This window comes from Herpailurus yagouaroundi, unplaced genomic scaffold (genome assembly GCF_014898765.1).
Source record: "Herpailurus yagouaroundi ecotype Mexico unplaced genomic scaffold, PumYag 140, whole genome shotgun sequence".
NCBI lineage: Eukaryota > Metazoa > Chordata > Mammalia > Carnivora > Felidae > Herpailurus > Herpailurus yagouaroundi.
The window spans coordinates 56,998,277-57,015,839 of NW_024412395.1; the positions used below are offsets into that span (position 1 = coordinate 56,998,277).

Sequence of the window (17,563 nt, forward strand, 5' to 3'; positions counted from 1 at the left end):
CCTTTTCTCTGCATCCTTCCAAACATCTGTTGTTTCCTGTGTTAATTTTAGCCATTCTGACAGGTGTGAAGTGGTATCTCATCATGGTTTTGATTGGTATTTCCCTGATGATGAGTGATGTTGAGCATCTTCTCATGTGTTTGTCAGCCGTCTGGATGTCTTCTTTAGAAAAATATCTATTCATTTCTCCACTGGTTTATTTGTTTTTTTGGGTGTTGAGTTTGAGAAGTTCTTTTTATTTTTTTTATTTTTATTTAAAAAAAATTTTTTTAACGTTTATTTTTGGAACAGAGAGACAGAGAATGAACGGGGGAGGGGCAGAGAGAGAGGGAGACACAGAATCTAAAACAAGCTCCAGGCTCTGAGCCATCAGCCCAGAGCCTGACGCGGGGCTTGAACTCAAGGACCGCGAGGTCGTGACCTGAGCTGAAGTCGGACGCTTAACCGACTGAGCCACCCAGGCGCCCCGAGAAGTTCTTTTTAAAAAAATTTTAATGTTTATTTTTGAGAGAGAGCGCGCGAGTGAGAGTGTGCAGGAGTGGGGGGAGGAGCAGAGAGAGAGGGACACAGAATCTGAAGCAGGCTCCATGCTCTGAGCTGTCAGCACAGAACCTGACATGGGGCTTGAGCCCACTATGAGATCAAACCCCAGCCAAAGTCGGATGCTTAACTGACTGAGCCACTCCGTTGCCCTGAGTTTTATAGGTTTTTTATAGGTTTTGGGGCACCATTCTTTTTTGAAGACTACAAATATTCCATTGATGGATTCACCGCAGTTTACTGAATCAGTCTCTTATTGGTGGGTATTAGGCTATTATTATAAGTATAAATATTATAAGTATAGTATAATTGTACTATAAGTAGGGATTAGGCATGAATATCCTAACATATATCTTACATGATTTTAGGCACATATGTCCATATGATAGATTTCTAACAATACAATTGTGGGGTCAGAAGATAATGTACATTTAGGATTTTCATAGATGTTGCTAAGCTACCCTTCAAGAAAACTGCATTGATTCATATTCCAGCTAGTGGTTAAATATAAATTTTATGTTATGACTAAGCAGACTTTTAAAAAATTTTTTTTTTTCAACGTTTATTTATTTTTGGGACAGAGAGAGACAGAGCATGAACGGGGGAGGGGCAGAGAGAGAGGGAGACACAGAATCGGAAACAGGCTCCAGGCTCTGAGCCATCAGCCCAGAGCCCGACGCGGGGCTCGAACTCACGGACCGCGAGATCGTGACCTGGCTGAAGTCGGACGCTTAACCGACTGCGCCACCCAGGCGCCCCATAAGCAGACTTTTAAAAAATGTTTTTATTATCAAGAGTTTCTGTTGCTACATCAAAAAAATTCACATAGGAAAACTAGAAGATTTACTGAGTTTTAGACTTATTTAGTCTTCATTTTGTGATTTGATGTATTGTTGAGATTTTCATGTTTGTTCATTTATTTATTGAGCTGATAATCATTATCTGGCATATAACTGGGAATTACAAGAGTAAACGCTAGTTTTAGAAGACAGAGGAATCTGAAATGAGAAGTGAGAAGAATCAGAAGCTTGTCACCATGTTACTGAAAGATTACTGTAATGGGATCCCTGTCTGTATTCCTGATACTCTGTTATGTACAACATTTGAAACGGTTTTCCCAACATTTAAACTGTTAGTCTTATAATCTAATCAAAGCAATGGCATTATTATTAACAATAACAACTTTTGAATCTAGGATTTAAGGTATTTGTAATGGTCTACTTGACTGATAACAGATTTTTTTTTTGTTCTCTATACTTTTGGCTTCACTTTCACTTATATGCAAATAAATTTTATTCTTCAAGACCAGTTTTTGCAAAAAGATCTTAGCCATGGTTCCCAGAAGATATGATTCAGAGGTAATAATTGAAGACATAGAATTTAGAATCTTTATGGAGTATTGTAGGTATCATCTTCTGGGACTGTTTCTGGAATTTCTCTGATTTAAAAGTTCTCAGTAAAAGCTCTTTGTAAAGAATTCAGAGTCAAGAAAAATATATAATCCTTGTATATTTTTTCCTTTCTCATAATAGCAATTGGTGACATTGTATACCCTTTTTAGCTTAGAGTTAGGAATTGTATTTTATTTATTTATTTTTAAGTTTAGTTTTGAGGGGGGGGGTGGGGCAGAGAGAGGGGGGGCAGAGGATCCAAAGCAGGCTCTGTGCTGATAGCAAACAGTCCGATGCAGAGCTCTAACTCATGAACCATGAGACCAAGAGCTGAGCTGAAGTCAGATGCGTAACACTGAACTGATTGAGCCACTCAGCACCCTTGGAGTTAGGAATTTTAGATTCAAGTTTGCTACTAATATTAATAGACATTTGAGTTGCTCCCAGTATTTGATTATTAGGATCAAGCTGCTTAAGAGCATTTTTGTAAATGTGTATGTTAGTGGCTCTATGCCTTGTTTCTTTTTGATATATTTCTGGGAATGGAATTGTTGGCTGATAGGGTAGTCATGTGCTTAAGTAGAAATGACCAAACATTTTCAAGGTGGTTGGATTAATTTACACTCCCACCAGTAAGTAATATATGAGAGGCTTGTCACAAATAAAAACAGTCCACCGTCCTATCCTTTTCCTATCCCAAATCTGGATATCCAGAGATAACTACTTTCATTTCTTTTAGCTGTATTATTTTTCCAGGTATTTACCTCTGTATTTTTAAGTAAGATGCTTATGTTACTACTTCATTTAAAAATTTTGCAATTCTCCTCTTACAACTCCCCTCCCTCTCCTCCATCTTCCCAATAGTGTTTTCACTTTTTGGATTAAATTAATATTCAGTGTTTACATTATAATTAGAATATAAGTGTTGATCTCAATTGAGTGGCTCAGTGTACTATGAACACATTCTTTCTCTATGGTTTTCCTCCCCTTGGGTTAATAATTGTTTTATTTAATTTCTTTGAGTAGTTTTCTCTCCTAAACTCTGACTGATCTATACTACTCCCCCTCACAGTGGCCAAATACATCAGATCCTTTTTGTCTTTTCTCTCAGAAATACTACCTTGGAAACTCCTGTTCCTTCTGCTTTAATTGGAACAGTTCCTTCCTCTGTTGGCTGCAGGGCTGTTTTCTTATGACTGCTATTCATCATCATCCAGGGAATTCTTTCTGCTTTTTTGTTGGATCCCCATATTCTCTGGATCCTGTATTCTTTTTTTTTTTTTTCTTGGTTTATTATTTTTATTGTACAGCACATTCTTCATTGGCTTCCTGAGAAAGGATACATGGGCAATAAAAATGTAAAGACCTTGCTTATGTGGTACTGTTTTTATTCTGTCTTCACATTTCATTAATACCTTGGCCGCATGTAGAATTTTAGGCTGACAAGATTTTTTGAAGCCCTTGGATTACCGTCGAGCTTTCAGAGTTGCTCTTTGAGACACTGAATGTCATTGTCATTTATCTGCTCAGTCCTTTGTATGGTTCACTTTTTGTTTTCCTTTTTTCCCCTTTCCTTTCCTTTCTTTCTCTCCCTTCTTCTCTCCCTCTTTTCCTCCTTCCTTTCCTTTCTTCCTTTCCGTATGCTTGTTCAGATCCCTTAACCTCTTTATATGTTTGTGTGTTCCCCTATTAAAAGAGGCATATTTGTTGTACCTACCGCTCGGACAAAGCTCTTATGCAAGTACCTGGTGCCTAGTAAGTGCTAAATAAATATTAACCATTATAATTTTTCTTTGAAGTTGTCTTCTCTGTATTTTTTGTTTCCTGTCAGTTCCTTTTTTGTGGCTTCTTTTGGCTCTGTATTTTATGTTCGAGGCTTTCCTCAAGTATCTATTGATCTGTCCTAACAATTTATATTTAAGAGTGAGACACTAAAAAGCTGATGGGGAGATGAGGGACTTTTTGACGTGTGGACTTCACTGTAGACTGATTGCACAGTGAGCTGCCATTTTTGTTGGCGGCTATCCCAACCTCTCCCACCCCTACTATCATATCAGCATTTGTAGGGCTTTTCTATAGGTATCTCTCTTATCTTGGAGGTACTCAAATTCGTTACCAGCTTGTGAGAGCTGAGAGGGGAGAGGGGGTGCTGTGGGTCTCTTTGGTCTGTGCGTACACTCTGCCTTCATGTTCCTCTTTTCAGTGTAACAGCCCCAACCCACCCTGCTGTGCTGCTTGAGCCTTGAGTCAGGAGTCTCTCTGGTTGGGTTTCTTCAGAGAATGGACCTCTGTCTCCTACCAGGTTGGGGGTGGACTAGTTGTGTGATACTTATACACACTTTCAGCCACTCTTATTTTTAGTCCTTTACCTCACCTCCACCCTCTGTGGTACGTGGTGCCTCCAGTTTTGGAATCTTCCTAGTTTCTGTGATGTGGACACATTGATTTTTTTCCTCTGCATGCTCTTGGGTTTCAGCTTCCTCTGCCCTAAGTCTGCTTTCCATCTGACAAAAATGGGCAGATATTTCTGGTCTGCTTTGGTCTCCTCTCCCCTTCTTTGTGTCTTTCTGGGTTTATCAGTTTTCTATTTCTTCACTGTTATTTTGGTAGATTTTTAGAGGATTACAGAGATAAATGTGTAACTTCAGTTCTTTATGTTTAACGTTTATTTATTTTTGGGACAGAGGGAGACAGAGCATGAACAGGGGAGGGTCAGAGAGAGAGGGAGACACAGAATCGGAAACAGGCTCCAGGCTCTGAGCCATCAGCCCAGAGCCCGACGCGGGGCTCGAACTCACGGACCGCGAGATCGTGACCTGGCTGAAGTCGGACGCTTAACCGACTGCGCCACCCAGGCGCCCCCCTTTATGTTTAATTATCCATGATCTGGTATTACTTTTTATATTTTTTAGGAAATAAAAAATGTAGCAACATTGCTTCAATGAATTTTTTTTGATGTTATGAATTTAATTTATTTAATATGTTGAAACTACATCAGGCTTATTAAATTTCAGAGTTTAGAAGTCAGGTACTGGGTTCTGTGTGTGTATATGTGTGTGTGTGTGTTAAAAAATCCCTTACCATTCAGGGCGCCTGGGTGGCTCAGTTGGTTAGGCGACTGACTTTGGCTCAGGTCATGATCTCGCAGTTTGTGAGTTTGAGCCCCGCGTCAGGCTCTCTGCTGACAGCTCAGAGCCTGGAGCCTACTTCAGATTCTGTTTTCCCCCCCTCTCTGTATCCCTCCCCTGCTCATGCTCTGTGTCTCTCTCTCAATAATAATAAACATTGAAAAAAAAAATTAAAAAAACTTACCATTCAAAGAAAATATATTTATTGGCTGTAGTTTTAATTTATTCATTGTTAAATTCTTAGTTTTCACATGTTAATAAATTTATCTCATTTTATCAGTTGGAGTTGCTCAGAATAAACCCTATTTAGTTTAGTTTTTTTTTAATTGAAAATATTACGGTGCTTAATGTGTCACTGTCATCAAAAGTTGATTGGTCAATTGCAGAGTTTATGAGCACTCTCATATTGTGCAGATTGTTTTTATAATATTTAGCCTGATCACTTTCAGATGATGTCAGCCTGTCTTGCTAAGATGTCTTCTGTGCACTGATTACCATTGCTGTAGATCTGTATTGTCTAATAGAACTTCCTGTGATGATGTAAATGTTCATACCAATAAATATGGTAGCCATTAGCCACATGTGGCTATAGGGCACTTGAAATGTGGCTAGTGTGACTGGGGAACTGAATTAAAAATTTTATTGAATTTTAATTAATTTAAATTTAAGTTAAATAGCCACCGGTGACTGGTGGCTACCATATTGGACAGCACAGTTATTGAACATTATTCTGATAGTATGTGCTAAGATTTTGGTGCAGATTATTTTATATTATTAATCACTTGAATTAGTTTGGAATAAAGTGTCCAGCGGAGGAATAGGAGTTAGCGGAGTTACCCTAATTTCCTTATTATAGTTAAAACTACATTTTTCTTTGGATTCACATGGGAATAAAAATATGCAGACTGCAATTTCAGAATTGAAAATAAAATGTGTTTTAGGTTGGTGTATCATTCCAACCTAAGAAGGAGATTGAAAGTGAAAGCGAAAATTGAAAATTCTATTTTGGGACCTCTCAGAAATTTTCTTCCATCCTACAAGATAAAGGAGGAGAATTACTGTTTGGATCAAAGCTTGGTTTGGATTTAAAGTTTTTATATTCTCAAAGACAGTTATGGTAATGTTCTGGTTTGCATTTTTAATATTTGAATAAAATGTTCTGTTTGTGACATCAGACTTCCTTATAAACTGCAGGTTAATTTATAAAATTTCTTCTGAACGAAGGATGAAGGTTAATTGTAGTAAATGTTGTAAAATTAATCTTTGGCTAACTAGAATTATGTCATCAATTGAGGTCTGTGGTGAATTGAGCATTGCTAAATTGCTAACCTTTCTTTAAAGTAAAAAAGTAGGGGCGCCTGGGTGGCTCAGCCGTTTGAGCGTCCGACCTCGGCTTAGGTCATGATCTCATGGTCCGTGAGTTCGAGCCCTGCGTCGGGCTCTGTGCTGACAGCTCGGAGCCCGGAGCCTGTTTCGGATTCTGTGTCTCCCTCTCTCTCTGACCCTCCCCTGTTCTTGCTCTGTCTCTCTCTGTCTCAAAAATACATAAACATTAAAAAAAAAAAGTAAAAAAGTTAAAAATTCACAGGACTGGAAACATGGCTTTGATTGCAGAACATTACCATTTTGCTTAATTTTTTTTGGTGAAATACAGCTTTTTGGAATAAAGATTAGTACAGTTACCACTATACATTTAGTTTAGCAAAATATACCATATTTACTGTTTTTAGAGTATTGTAATTGTTAACGGGAATATTATCCAAACATTTGAGAAGATAATGTTAAGATAATATTTCAGATTCTTTTTGTTCTTCTTTGAAGGCCTCAATCCCCTTATGCCTTCATTCTCAGCAGATGATTTCTTCTCCCATTTCACAGGATGTGAGCATTCTCATTTTCTTGTCCTTCTTGCTCACCATCTTGTAGTTACCACTGACACTGACCACCCCTTGCATTGGAGTAGCAAGCTGTCCTGCTTTTTGACAAATAACCAGATCCCTCTACCTGTGCTCTTACATCCCTTTTTACCTTCTCATGGATCTTGTATGCCTGTTGTTCTCCCTGTTTCTTATCATTTCAGTGTGTTTTTGCTGTTTTTTTTTCAAGCTCAACCTTTCTCCCTCATCGAGTACCACTACATATTAATAGAAGGAAGACCCTTCTAATCCCCTTCTTCCTTTTCTTCTCATCCATTCTTGTTGAAAGAGCTGTTGATACTTACTGTCTCTAATTCTTCCGTTCTGAACAATTTGTGTTTTAATAAGCCTTCCACATAATTTTGATCCTAGTCTATACCTGTGGGTCAGTCAAGTAGTTCACTATTATAAATTGGAAGCACAGGTTATGGTATTTAGATGACAGTGTGCACTTACACAGAATCAGCTTTTGGTTGGTTGAGGTGGGGTTTAAAGCTAGACACAGTAATTGTTGGTGCATCAGTTAGATTTAGGTTTGGCTAGGAGTTATAGAAGACCCAAAATAGTAGAGACTTGAAAAGATAGAAGTTTATTTCTTTTTCTTATAAACACAGGTAATCTAGGTTCGGTGATTACCAAGGAACTAGGCATCTTTCCTCTTGTTGCTCTGCCATCTTCTCTCAGCTTCTGCTTCATGGTTGGGTTTGACTGCTGTGGCTGTAGACATCCTTTTCATATTCCAGTGAGCAGGAAGGAAAAAAAGAGGAGAGGTCATATCCATTATTTTTGAAGAAACTTCCCAGCCGTTGCCCAGAACTTTAAGTCTCATTGGTGAGAATGTAGACATTGGTCACATCCAGCTGTAAGGAAGACTGGGAAATAAACTTATTTCGTGCAGCCTTGTGTGAAGATACAATTCGTGATTTTTATTATTTTTATTTTTTATTTTTTATTTTTTTAAACGTTTATTTATTTTTGAGACAGAGAGAGACAGAGCATGAACGGGGGAAGGGCAGAGAGAGAGGGAGACACAGAATCGGAAGAAGGCTCCAGGCTCTGAGCCATCAGCCCAGAGCCCGACGCGGGGCTCGAACTCACGGACTGCGACATCGTGACCTGAGCTGAAGTCGGACGCCCAACCGACTGAGCCACCCAGGCGCCCCAATTCGTGATTTTTAAAAAGTGATTGCATAACATTACATGATTTGGATTCACCGTAAATAATTTACCTGTTCTTTATTGTTAGACATTTAAGTTGCTTGTGAAATTTTTGTTACTATAAACAAAGTGAAAACCAACAACTTATGTCTTTAAAAAGTGAATTGATAAGCATAAAGCTACACATTAGAATACTGAGTATATAAGAAAGAACTTGGAAGTAGCAAAAATAACATTTTGAGAATTTTCCTCTAAGACAAAGATGAAGATCCTGGAAAGAATAGTGGAATTAAGCAATACCTTGTAAAATTTGGACTTTATAGTCATCTATTAAAGAAGGTTAAACCAATACATAGTATTGCTGACTTATATAAACTAATGGAATAAAATAAGTGTGGATAATTTACATTTTTTAAAGTGTGTATAAACGCTCTAAGTGTCATACATACATTTACTGGTGTCTAAGTCCTTGATTTTTTTAGCACCGAAATGACATTTGATTTTGTTCGGACAAGTATTTTACTTTAAATTGATTCATTTTTTTCCAATAAAGTGTTACTCTATGAGCTTTTGCTCAAGTTTAGAAAATAAGTAAAAAGTTTTGTTCAAATATATATCTACCTTCACTAGGCTAATTATACTTGTATTGACTTGCAGGCCTTTTTGCAAATGTGTAACCTGCCTGTCAAAGTGGTTTGTAGGGCAAATGCAGAATATATGTCTCCATCTGGTAAGTTGTTGTTTTTTTTTTTTTTTTTTTTTTTTAATTCTCTGTTAATATTCTGTATTGGTGAAATTGTAGTGATAGTTCAGTTTGTACCTAGATTTTTTTGTTTAGTTTACCCTTTGAAGACTTTTCCCATGGTTTTATGAAGTAACAATTGTAAACTTGATAATCTTTGGGCGGACATGGCTGTTCATTTCAACTCTGCGGTCATAGATGGTTAGTGGAAAGTCACAGTAAATATTAAGAAATATTAAGAAAATACATAATCTCAGATATCCCCAATCTTATTTACATAGTGCTGTTTCCACTTCAGAAAACAAATTTTAATATTAATGAATCCATTCATTATTAAACACACTTCTCTAAACTATGTCCTCTTATTATTCAGAGGGAAGAAGAGAGTGTGGAATAATTAATTTGTCAAAGATCTTAAGGTCATCTCTGAAAGCTTTTAGTTTCTAATTATTTCTTTTTTATTTTTATTTCAACAGGTTTTAAAATACTTTTTATTAAGATTTTAGCCTTTCTGCTATTTTTTATAATCAGTGTTGCCTTTTCTGTGTGTCATGTATTAGTAGATTAGGGTACAACTTTAAATAAATATGGTTCAGATAAATTTTTTTTAATTGTAATTTTCAGTTTTTTAATTTTTTAATTTTTTTTAACATTTATTTATTCTTTTTTTTTAAATTTTATTTTATTTTTATTAAAAATTTTTTTTTCAACGTTTATTTATTTTTGGGACAGAGAGAGACAGAGCATGAACGGGGGAGGGGCAGAGAGAGAGGGAGACACAGAATCGGAAACAGGCTCCAGGCTCTGAGCCATCAGCCCAGAGCCCGACGCGGGGCTCGAACTCATGGATCGCGAGATCGTGACCTGGCTGAAGTCGGACGCTTAACCGACTGCGCCACCCAGGCGCCCCAACATTTATTTATTCTTGAGAGAGAGAGAGAGAGAGAGACAGAGCGTGAGAAGGGGAGGGGGACAGAGAGAGAGGTAGACACAGAATCTGAAGCAGGCTCCAGGCTTTGAGCTCTGTGCTGTCAGCACAGAGCCGTATATGGGGCTTGAACCTATGAACTGCAAGATCATGACCTGAACCGAAGTTGGTCGTCCAACCAACCGAGCCACCCAGGTGCCCCTGGTTCAGATAATTTTTAATATAAAAATATAGTGCCACAAAGCTGATAAATATTAACTAAAATTGGTATGGATTATAATTATGGTTTTGCTGCTACAGTAATAACACAGAATCGCTCCTTTATGGGTAAATCCACTGAGTATAAATGGTTGGGATAAGTGAGTTACATTGCTTTTAGGAAGACATTTATCTGTCTCCTCACTGTGAAAATAACTTAGAAATGACTTGTATAAAGCATTTTTTTCTTTTCATCTTCGATTCTTAAAGGTGGTAATAATTATCAAAAGCTGTGAAGACAGCCTCCATACACACTGAAAATTCTACATTAATAATCTACATTTATAGATTTATGAATATACATTTTAAAACATCTCCATAAAAGAATTTCTAGATTTGTAAACATAGACATGTTTTAGATTCTTGAAGCCCATTAATTAACTCATTTTCTATTATTTTTGTATAGAAATTTTATAAACTTTCTGAATTCTGGTGAAATGAATTATATTGGGTTCTGTCCACTTTTTCCTTTATGTAGTCATACAAAAAGAGTGTAGCTATGCATACAAAAATGTTAATAATCTAATACTAAAGTTACTATCCTTGGCAAATGAGGAAAAGCCATGTGGTTCATCCACCTGTTTCCTAAAATGACTGTACTAAGTATCACCTAGGTGATATTTTGAAAGACAAATAAATACTATAGAGGCTACAAATCATACATATATACATACATACATTCATAGAGAGGAGTCTCCCATAAGTAGATGAAAATGGCACTTTCTCTTAAGGCATTTATTTAAATTGTATCATATGACTAGTATTACTCTCTTTCATCATATGATTTGGGGTGATCAAGGGATATTTTATTTGTTGGAGTGATCTTGTTCTAGTAGATTTTTAAAGCAGAGAGCATCATGGAGTAATCAGAAGACTGCTTGGCTAAGAGCTACGAAATTTTTACTCTAATCCTTCTGTGACCTTGTCACTTATTAACAGTTTCCTTGGGAAATTTCCCTTCTCTTTTTTGAGTGTCAGTGACTTCATCTGTAATATGTGGTGATTGCATTAGATGGTATCCGGGGTTCTTTTTGTTTCTAATATTTTCTGAATCTACAAACTTGCTTGCTTTCTTCTTGCTTCCTTTAAAGACAAAAATTCTTTTTTAAAAGCACTTTTTAAAAAAAATCTTTAAGTAGGCTCCATGCCCAATTGTGGGGCTTGAACTCACGACTCTGAGATCAAGAGTTGCATGCTCTACCAACTGAGCCAGCCAGGAGCCCTTAAAAACAAAAGTTGAAAAAATGATTATTTTGCATAAAATAAGAAATAGGGCCCTCAGATTTTTTTTTTTTAATGGTCTTTGATTGGTGCCAGCGAATAAATGTCTCACTGTGCTTTTGCCTGGTACTTGCAATAATAAGGATTAACAATGGCTCCACTTTTTTTTAAGTTTATTTATTTTGAGAGAGAGAGAGAGAGAGAGTGCGTATGAATGTGGGAGGGGCAGAGAGAGAGAGAGAGAGAGAGAGAGAGAGAGGAGGAGGAGAGAGAATCCTAAGCAGACTGTGCTGTTACCACAGAGCCCAAGGCAGGGCTCAAACTCATGAACCTTGAGATCATGACCTGAGCTGAAATCAGGAGTCAGATGCTTAACCGTCTGAGCCACCCAGGCACCCCAACATTGGCTCCACTTTAAGTCAGGCTAGTGACAAAAAACATTATTTACTTCTAATTTGTTGCCTTGATTTTTATATATATCTTTATATTTAGAGATGTATGAGTACTCTGCTTTCCTGCTTCATAATCTACAATACTGAAAAAATAATTTTTTAAATTTATTTTTGAGAGAGAGAGCATGCACGGGCAAGGGGCAGAGAGAGGGGGACAGAGGATCTGATGTGGGCTCCGTGCTGAGAGCAGAGAGCAGAGAGCCCCATGGGGGGCTAGAACTTGCGAACCAGAGATCATGCCCTGAGCCGAAGTCAGATGCTTAACTGAGCCACCCCAGTGCCCAATACTCAAAGTATTTTTAAGAAAAGAAATAAAATACAAACCAAACTGGTTATTGAAAATGAGAAGTACACTTTGCTTTCAAAATGCTATGCCCTAAAAATAGCTTTAGTCTAGGCATTTATCCACACATAGTTTTCATTCTTAGATCATTTTATCTCAGACGACCTGTGCTATTTCTAGCATTATAGTACTTAACAAAGACCTGTGCTATTTCTAGCATTATAGTACTTAACAAAGATTTTATCTCAAGCTAAAAAACACTATGACCCAATACCTTTTTACTTACTGACCCCATAAATTTACCAGTACTTACTTTTTACTTAGTTTTTACTTATTTACTAATTTTACTTATTTACCCAGTACTTATTTACCCAAATAAATTCTTCTCACCTTTGCAAGATTAGAAGAAAGGTATGTGGAATGCAGTGTTTTTATACTGGTATCATGGAAATGTCTTCTAAACACATCAATAGAGTTGTTTCCCCGAAGGCCTGCCTTTCCCTTATAATGCACATTATTTTATGGATGTAGGTGAAGCTTTTGTTGGTGCTGTGCACCTCATCCTTTACCCTAGGTCTGCATGAGGCCGAGAGGAGTCAATCTGTTGAAAAGGACCATGAAGAAGCCTGCTGTTATTGTGAACTCTGAATTAGGTCTGACAGCAGATTTCATCCTCTAGCTTTTGGGGTGAACTTCATTGCTGTTTGGAGACTATTATCCTCTCTGATAATTTTGTCAACTATTAGTTTTTATAAAAATGAAATATTAGTTTTTTAATGTGACATTTATAGAGAGAAGCCAGTTTTTATAAGCATAATTTTATTTTTTTCCCCCAAATATGTCTGGGAACATACTTTGTATTAGAATTCATAAACTAGCATACCTTCAAAGATTGTTAATTCTCTTAATTCCTGATTTTTTTTGAGTCAAAGACATTTATTAATGTACCGTTATGTGCTTAAGATATTGAACTTACGTGTCTGAGGTTTAAAAGTAGATGTAAAAAGAAGTCGTCTTCTTAAATGTAGTTTAAAAATAGATTGATTCATTGGACTCTGAAGAGAAAGACCCACTGCATTTCTTAGAAATCTATCAGTGGTTGTGAACTAATGTCCTGCCTATTCATGTAAATTGAATAATTAGTGTTTACTGCTATAGAGTGACTTGTCAGTGTTAGTTCTGCAAAGGGAATATTATTGTGGTCGGTTACTATATGCAGGTGAGAATTCTAGAAATGAATCTCCTTTTTTTCTTTTAAAATTAGTAATTGTTTATAGAATTTGGGGTGCCTGGGTGGCTCAGTCATTTAAGTGTCCAACTCTTGATTTTGGCTTAGGTTATGATCTCAGAGTTTGAGAGTTTTAGCCCCACATTGGACTTCATGCTGATAGCTCAGGGCCTGCTTGGGATCTTCTCTCCCTCTCTTTCTAATCCTCCCCTGCTCATGCTCTCTCTCCTATCTCTCTGTCTCTGTCTCTCTCTCAATGTAAATAAGCTTAAAAAAATAGTTCATAGAATTTAACATACACATTTATAATTTTCAAAAGTTACAGGATTACAAGAGCAGTATATTAATAAAACATTCCATTTTTATGTTAATTTACTGAAAGTATTTTCATACATTTCTTTTTCCTCAACAGGTAAAGTACCTTTTATTCATGTAGGAAATCAAGTAGTATCAGAACTTGGTCCAATAGTCCAATTCGTTAAAGCAAAGGTAATAAAAAAGATATTAAATATATTTGATCACAGTTACTCTTAAGTCATTCATCATTCTTTAGCATGTCTTAACATTTACATTGATTTTAACCTAGTTTCATAAAATGCCAATATAAACTAGTGGAGAAATATTTCTAAAGTGGAAGTTTTTTTCCCCCGTAATGTAAATCAATGGCAAAAGATGTAATTTGATCTTTACAAAATGGTAGATAAGTTTCTAACTTACACTTATGAGAATTTTGGTCATAAATGAAAACTTAGGTTGTTATAAAATGTTGAGTTAACCTTTGAGAAGGAAATATAGGATATATTTAGAAGTTGAATATTAATATATACATTTGAATTATTCAGCTTACGTTTTAATACTTATAAAGGACAACCCCCCACTAACATTTTGGGGAACATCTTTCCAGACTTTTTCTTGGATATATAGAAAAATACAGATCTTACTATTATGTGCTATTTTGCAACCTGCCTTTTAAAATCATCAATATGTTTGGAAATTCTTCCATGTTAATGACTACAGAAATACATCATCCTTTTAAATTCTTGTATAGTATTCTTTTATATGGATGTATTATAACTTATTCACTTAAGTCTTTATTGATGGACACATTAAGTTGTAGTCAGGTTTTGGTTCTTACTGAGTGTTCAGGTAAATATTTTCTATACACACCTTTGTAAACTTGTCAGGTTATCTTTTTAGGATAAATTCCGAAGAGTGATACTGTGATGTTAAAGGGGGTGTGCATTTTTAAAATCTCACCACAGATGGTTGTATTGAACTAAAGGATATACCATTTTATGCATTTTTTCATTATTATAGTATATTAGAATTTAAAAATTAATGTCTGTTTCCCTATACGTTTACTAACATTTTTTTCAACTTTGACCACTTTATAAGTAACACATGTCAATCTTCCAGCATTTATTTTATTACTAATAAGGTTAGTCTCTTAGAAAAAAAGGTTTACTGATCATTCTTGTTTTCTTCTTTTGTGCAATAATTGAAAATTTAATTTTGTCCATTGAAAGATACACTTTTATGATAGCATAGAAATACTTACTAATATTTTGTAGTGATAGCAGATAATTAATGATTTTTCATATAAAATTTTAGGAGATATTCTAGAAGTTTATTGGACATTTGTCATAAAACCATTGATGTAAAAAGTTATATTATTTGGTAGTAAGATAACTGAAAGTTTTTCTCTATTTAATACGATGCTCTTTTAAATTTTTTTAAATTCCCTTTAGGGCCATTCTCTTAGTGATGGGCTGGATGAAGTCCAAAAAGCAGAAATGAAAGCCTACATGGAATTAGTCAACAATATGCTGTTGACTGCAGAGGTATAATAGAAGATAATAGGCCTTGAAAATAAGCTTTTCCTCTTACAAAAGATAATCTTTCTTATGGGTTATTTTAAAATTATTGAGAAATAGGAATATAGTCTGTCAATTCTCGGACTAGGATGGTTCCTGGAATTATTTGGTTATTATGTTTGAACAAGTTGCCTGGCATTTCAGATCTAGTTTTTCTATTTGTAAAAAGGAGTGATTCTTGCCCATTCGTTATTTGACTTTGGGCTTGGGACGTTTACTTCATTCATATCTGTAAAATACTTTGATGATATTTAGAGATACACTACTATATGAATAAGAAATACTTTTATTCAGTATTACCATCAATTAAATTTAATAATTCTATATAGCAACATTAGCCAGAGGAGGGAAACTGTCTTACGTGTGACATTTATAGGGTTGGCTCATAAAAAATCACCATGGCAGAAAATAATTTTCTTTATCCATTTTCTCTTTGGTGTTCTAAAGTTCTAGTGACTGTTCTTTTGTTCCTAGTTGTATCTTCAGTGGTGTGATGAAGCTACAGTAGGAGAGGTGAGTGGTTCTGCAGCATTTATCTTAATTAAAATTTAATGAGAAAACACTTTTGCTCAGAATCTTAAGTCCCTGCTCATAAATGAAACATTGTGGTTTATACCATTAGTGATATAGTTTTTCACTTACTTTAATTTTGCTTGCACATACATTTTAGGGAAGCTATGTGTCATCGTTTGATATAACTGGTTGCAAAATACATAAAAGTTTATATATTTTTAAAGGGAATGGCTTAAAATTTTAATTTTTTAGCTTGCAAGCTGTGTATTTTTTTCAGATTGCTATGTTTGTGTTCTGAAAATATGTTTTCCTGAGTATTCTGTTTGTAAAAACAGGCTTTGTTTTTAGAAAGAATCGTGTTGATAACAAAATCCTTTTGTTCTAGATCACTCATGCTAGATATGGATCTCCTTACCCTTGGCCCCTGAATCATATTTTGGCCTACCAGAAACAGTGGGAAGTCAAACGTAAGATGAAAGCTATTGGATGGGGTAACAAGACTCTGGACCAGGTGAGTTCAGACTGAAGTTGACAAAAGCCTCAACTTTAATGCATTAAGAAATTCATTTTTTATATTTAGGTGTTTTTTAATTTTTTTTTTTCAACGTTTATTTATTTTTGGGACAGAGAGAGACAGAGCATGAACAGGGGAGGGGCAGAGAGAGGGAGACATAGAATCGGAAACAGGCTCCAGGCTCTGAGCCATCAGCCCAGAGCCTGACGCGGGGCTCGAACTCACGGACCGCGAGATCGTGACCTGGCTGAAGCCGGACGCTTAACCGACTGCGCCACCCAGGCGCCCCAATATTTAGTTTTTTTTAATTAAAAAAATTAAGAAAATTTTTGCTCTTATTTTTTTCTGACTTGAAGTGGTTTTTATTTGTATTATAAACAAATTATGTAACACAGAAAAATTCAAAAAGGAAATAGAGATTGCTTGAAATCCTACCACATAGAAATTGCCACTGCTATTTGGAGAACATTCTTCTGGATATCTCTTAATAACACTTTCCTTAAATGGGATCATGTTATACCTGTCACTCTATAATCTGATTTTTTTTTTCTCATTCACCAGTACATCGTGGGCATCTTTTATGTCAGTAAATGTAGCCTGCAACATCAGAATTAAAAAAAAAAAAAAAACAAAAATAAAAAAACAAACCCTGTTAAATACAGTGCTTAATATATCTGTTTTTTTTTTTTTAGTCTTAAATTTACTGAAGTAGCAAAATTAAAAAAATACGTGTCTGGTCAAGGTCATGAGATTGAACTAATTCAGTCATTAAACTAATGTCTCTTTTCCAAGGCTATGCGTAGTCCTAGCAGCCAGTTTACCGATGTGTGCCATTGGCCACCAGGGGGATTGGGTAAATGAATAGGGATTGAGTAAATGACATAAATCCATCTCCACTAGCAGGAAGACCACTCAGATGCTTTTACTCATGGTAGGTCAGTAGTGTCATCTTTATGAAGCAAGCTTTTTAATATATGTAAGATAATTTGAATATATGGATTCAGGAAAACATTTTTGTAGGGTGTGGAGTTTTGAGATAAAAACTTTCTTTGATAGTAATCCTTACAAGTAACGTAAGTGTACTTGTGTTTAAAGGAAAGCTGTTCTCACATTGTCTTCCTGTTATATAGAAAGTATTGCTTATGAAAAAAAATATGGCTTATGTTCTGTATGTGTTCTGTAGTCCGATTTAAATATATTACGAAAAGTTACCTACATTTATATTTTTGTTATAAACTGTGGTGCAGACTAAGTGTTAGACACATTTTATTGTTTTGCTAATTTAAATATTTTTCTTTGTGGTCCGTTGCCTTTGTTAGGTCTTAGAAGATGTAGACCAGTGCTGTCAAGCACTTTCTCAAAGACTGGGAACACAACCATATTTCTTCAATAAGCAGTAAGAAAGTTTATCTTTTTT

At 35.7% G+C, this 17,563-nt stretch overlaps 1 protein-coding gene across 1 annotated transcript in view; it reads left to right on the plus strand.

Moving 5' to 3' along the window:
• The window catches only part of MTX2 (metaxin 2), a 67,019-nt gene that overhangs the window by 37,619 nt on the left and 11,837 nt on the right, over positions 1 to 17,563 (plus strand). Inside the window, exons 4-9 of the mRNA XM_040475467.1 lie at positions 8,791 to 8,863; positions 13,658 to 13,734; positions 14,994 to 15,086; positions 15,594 to 15,632; positions 16,018 to 16,143; positions 17,466 to 17,542. Of these exons, the coding sequence (XP_040331401.1) occupies positions 8,791 to 8,863; positions 13,658 to 13,734; positions 14,994 to 15,086; positions 15,594 to 15,632; positions 16,018 to 16,143; positions 17,466 to 17,542 (485 nt within the window). The remainder of the gene's footprint in view (positions 1 to 8,790; positions 8,864 to 13,657; positions 13,735 to 14,993; positions 15,087 to 15,593; positions 15,633 to 16,017; positions 16,144 to 17,465; positions 17,543 to 17,563) is intronic.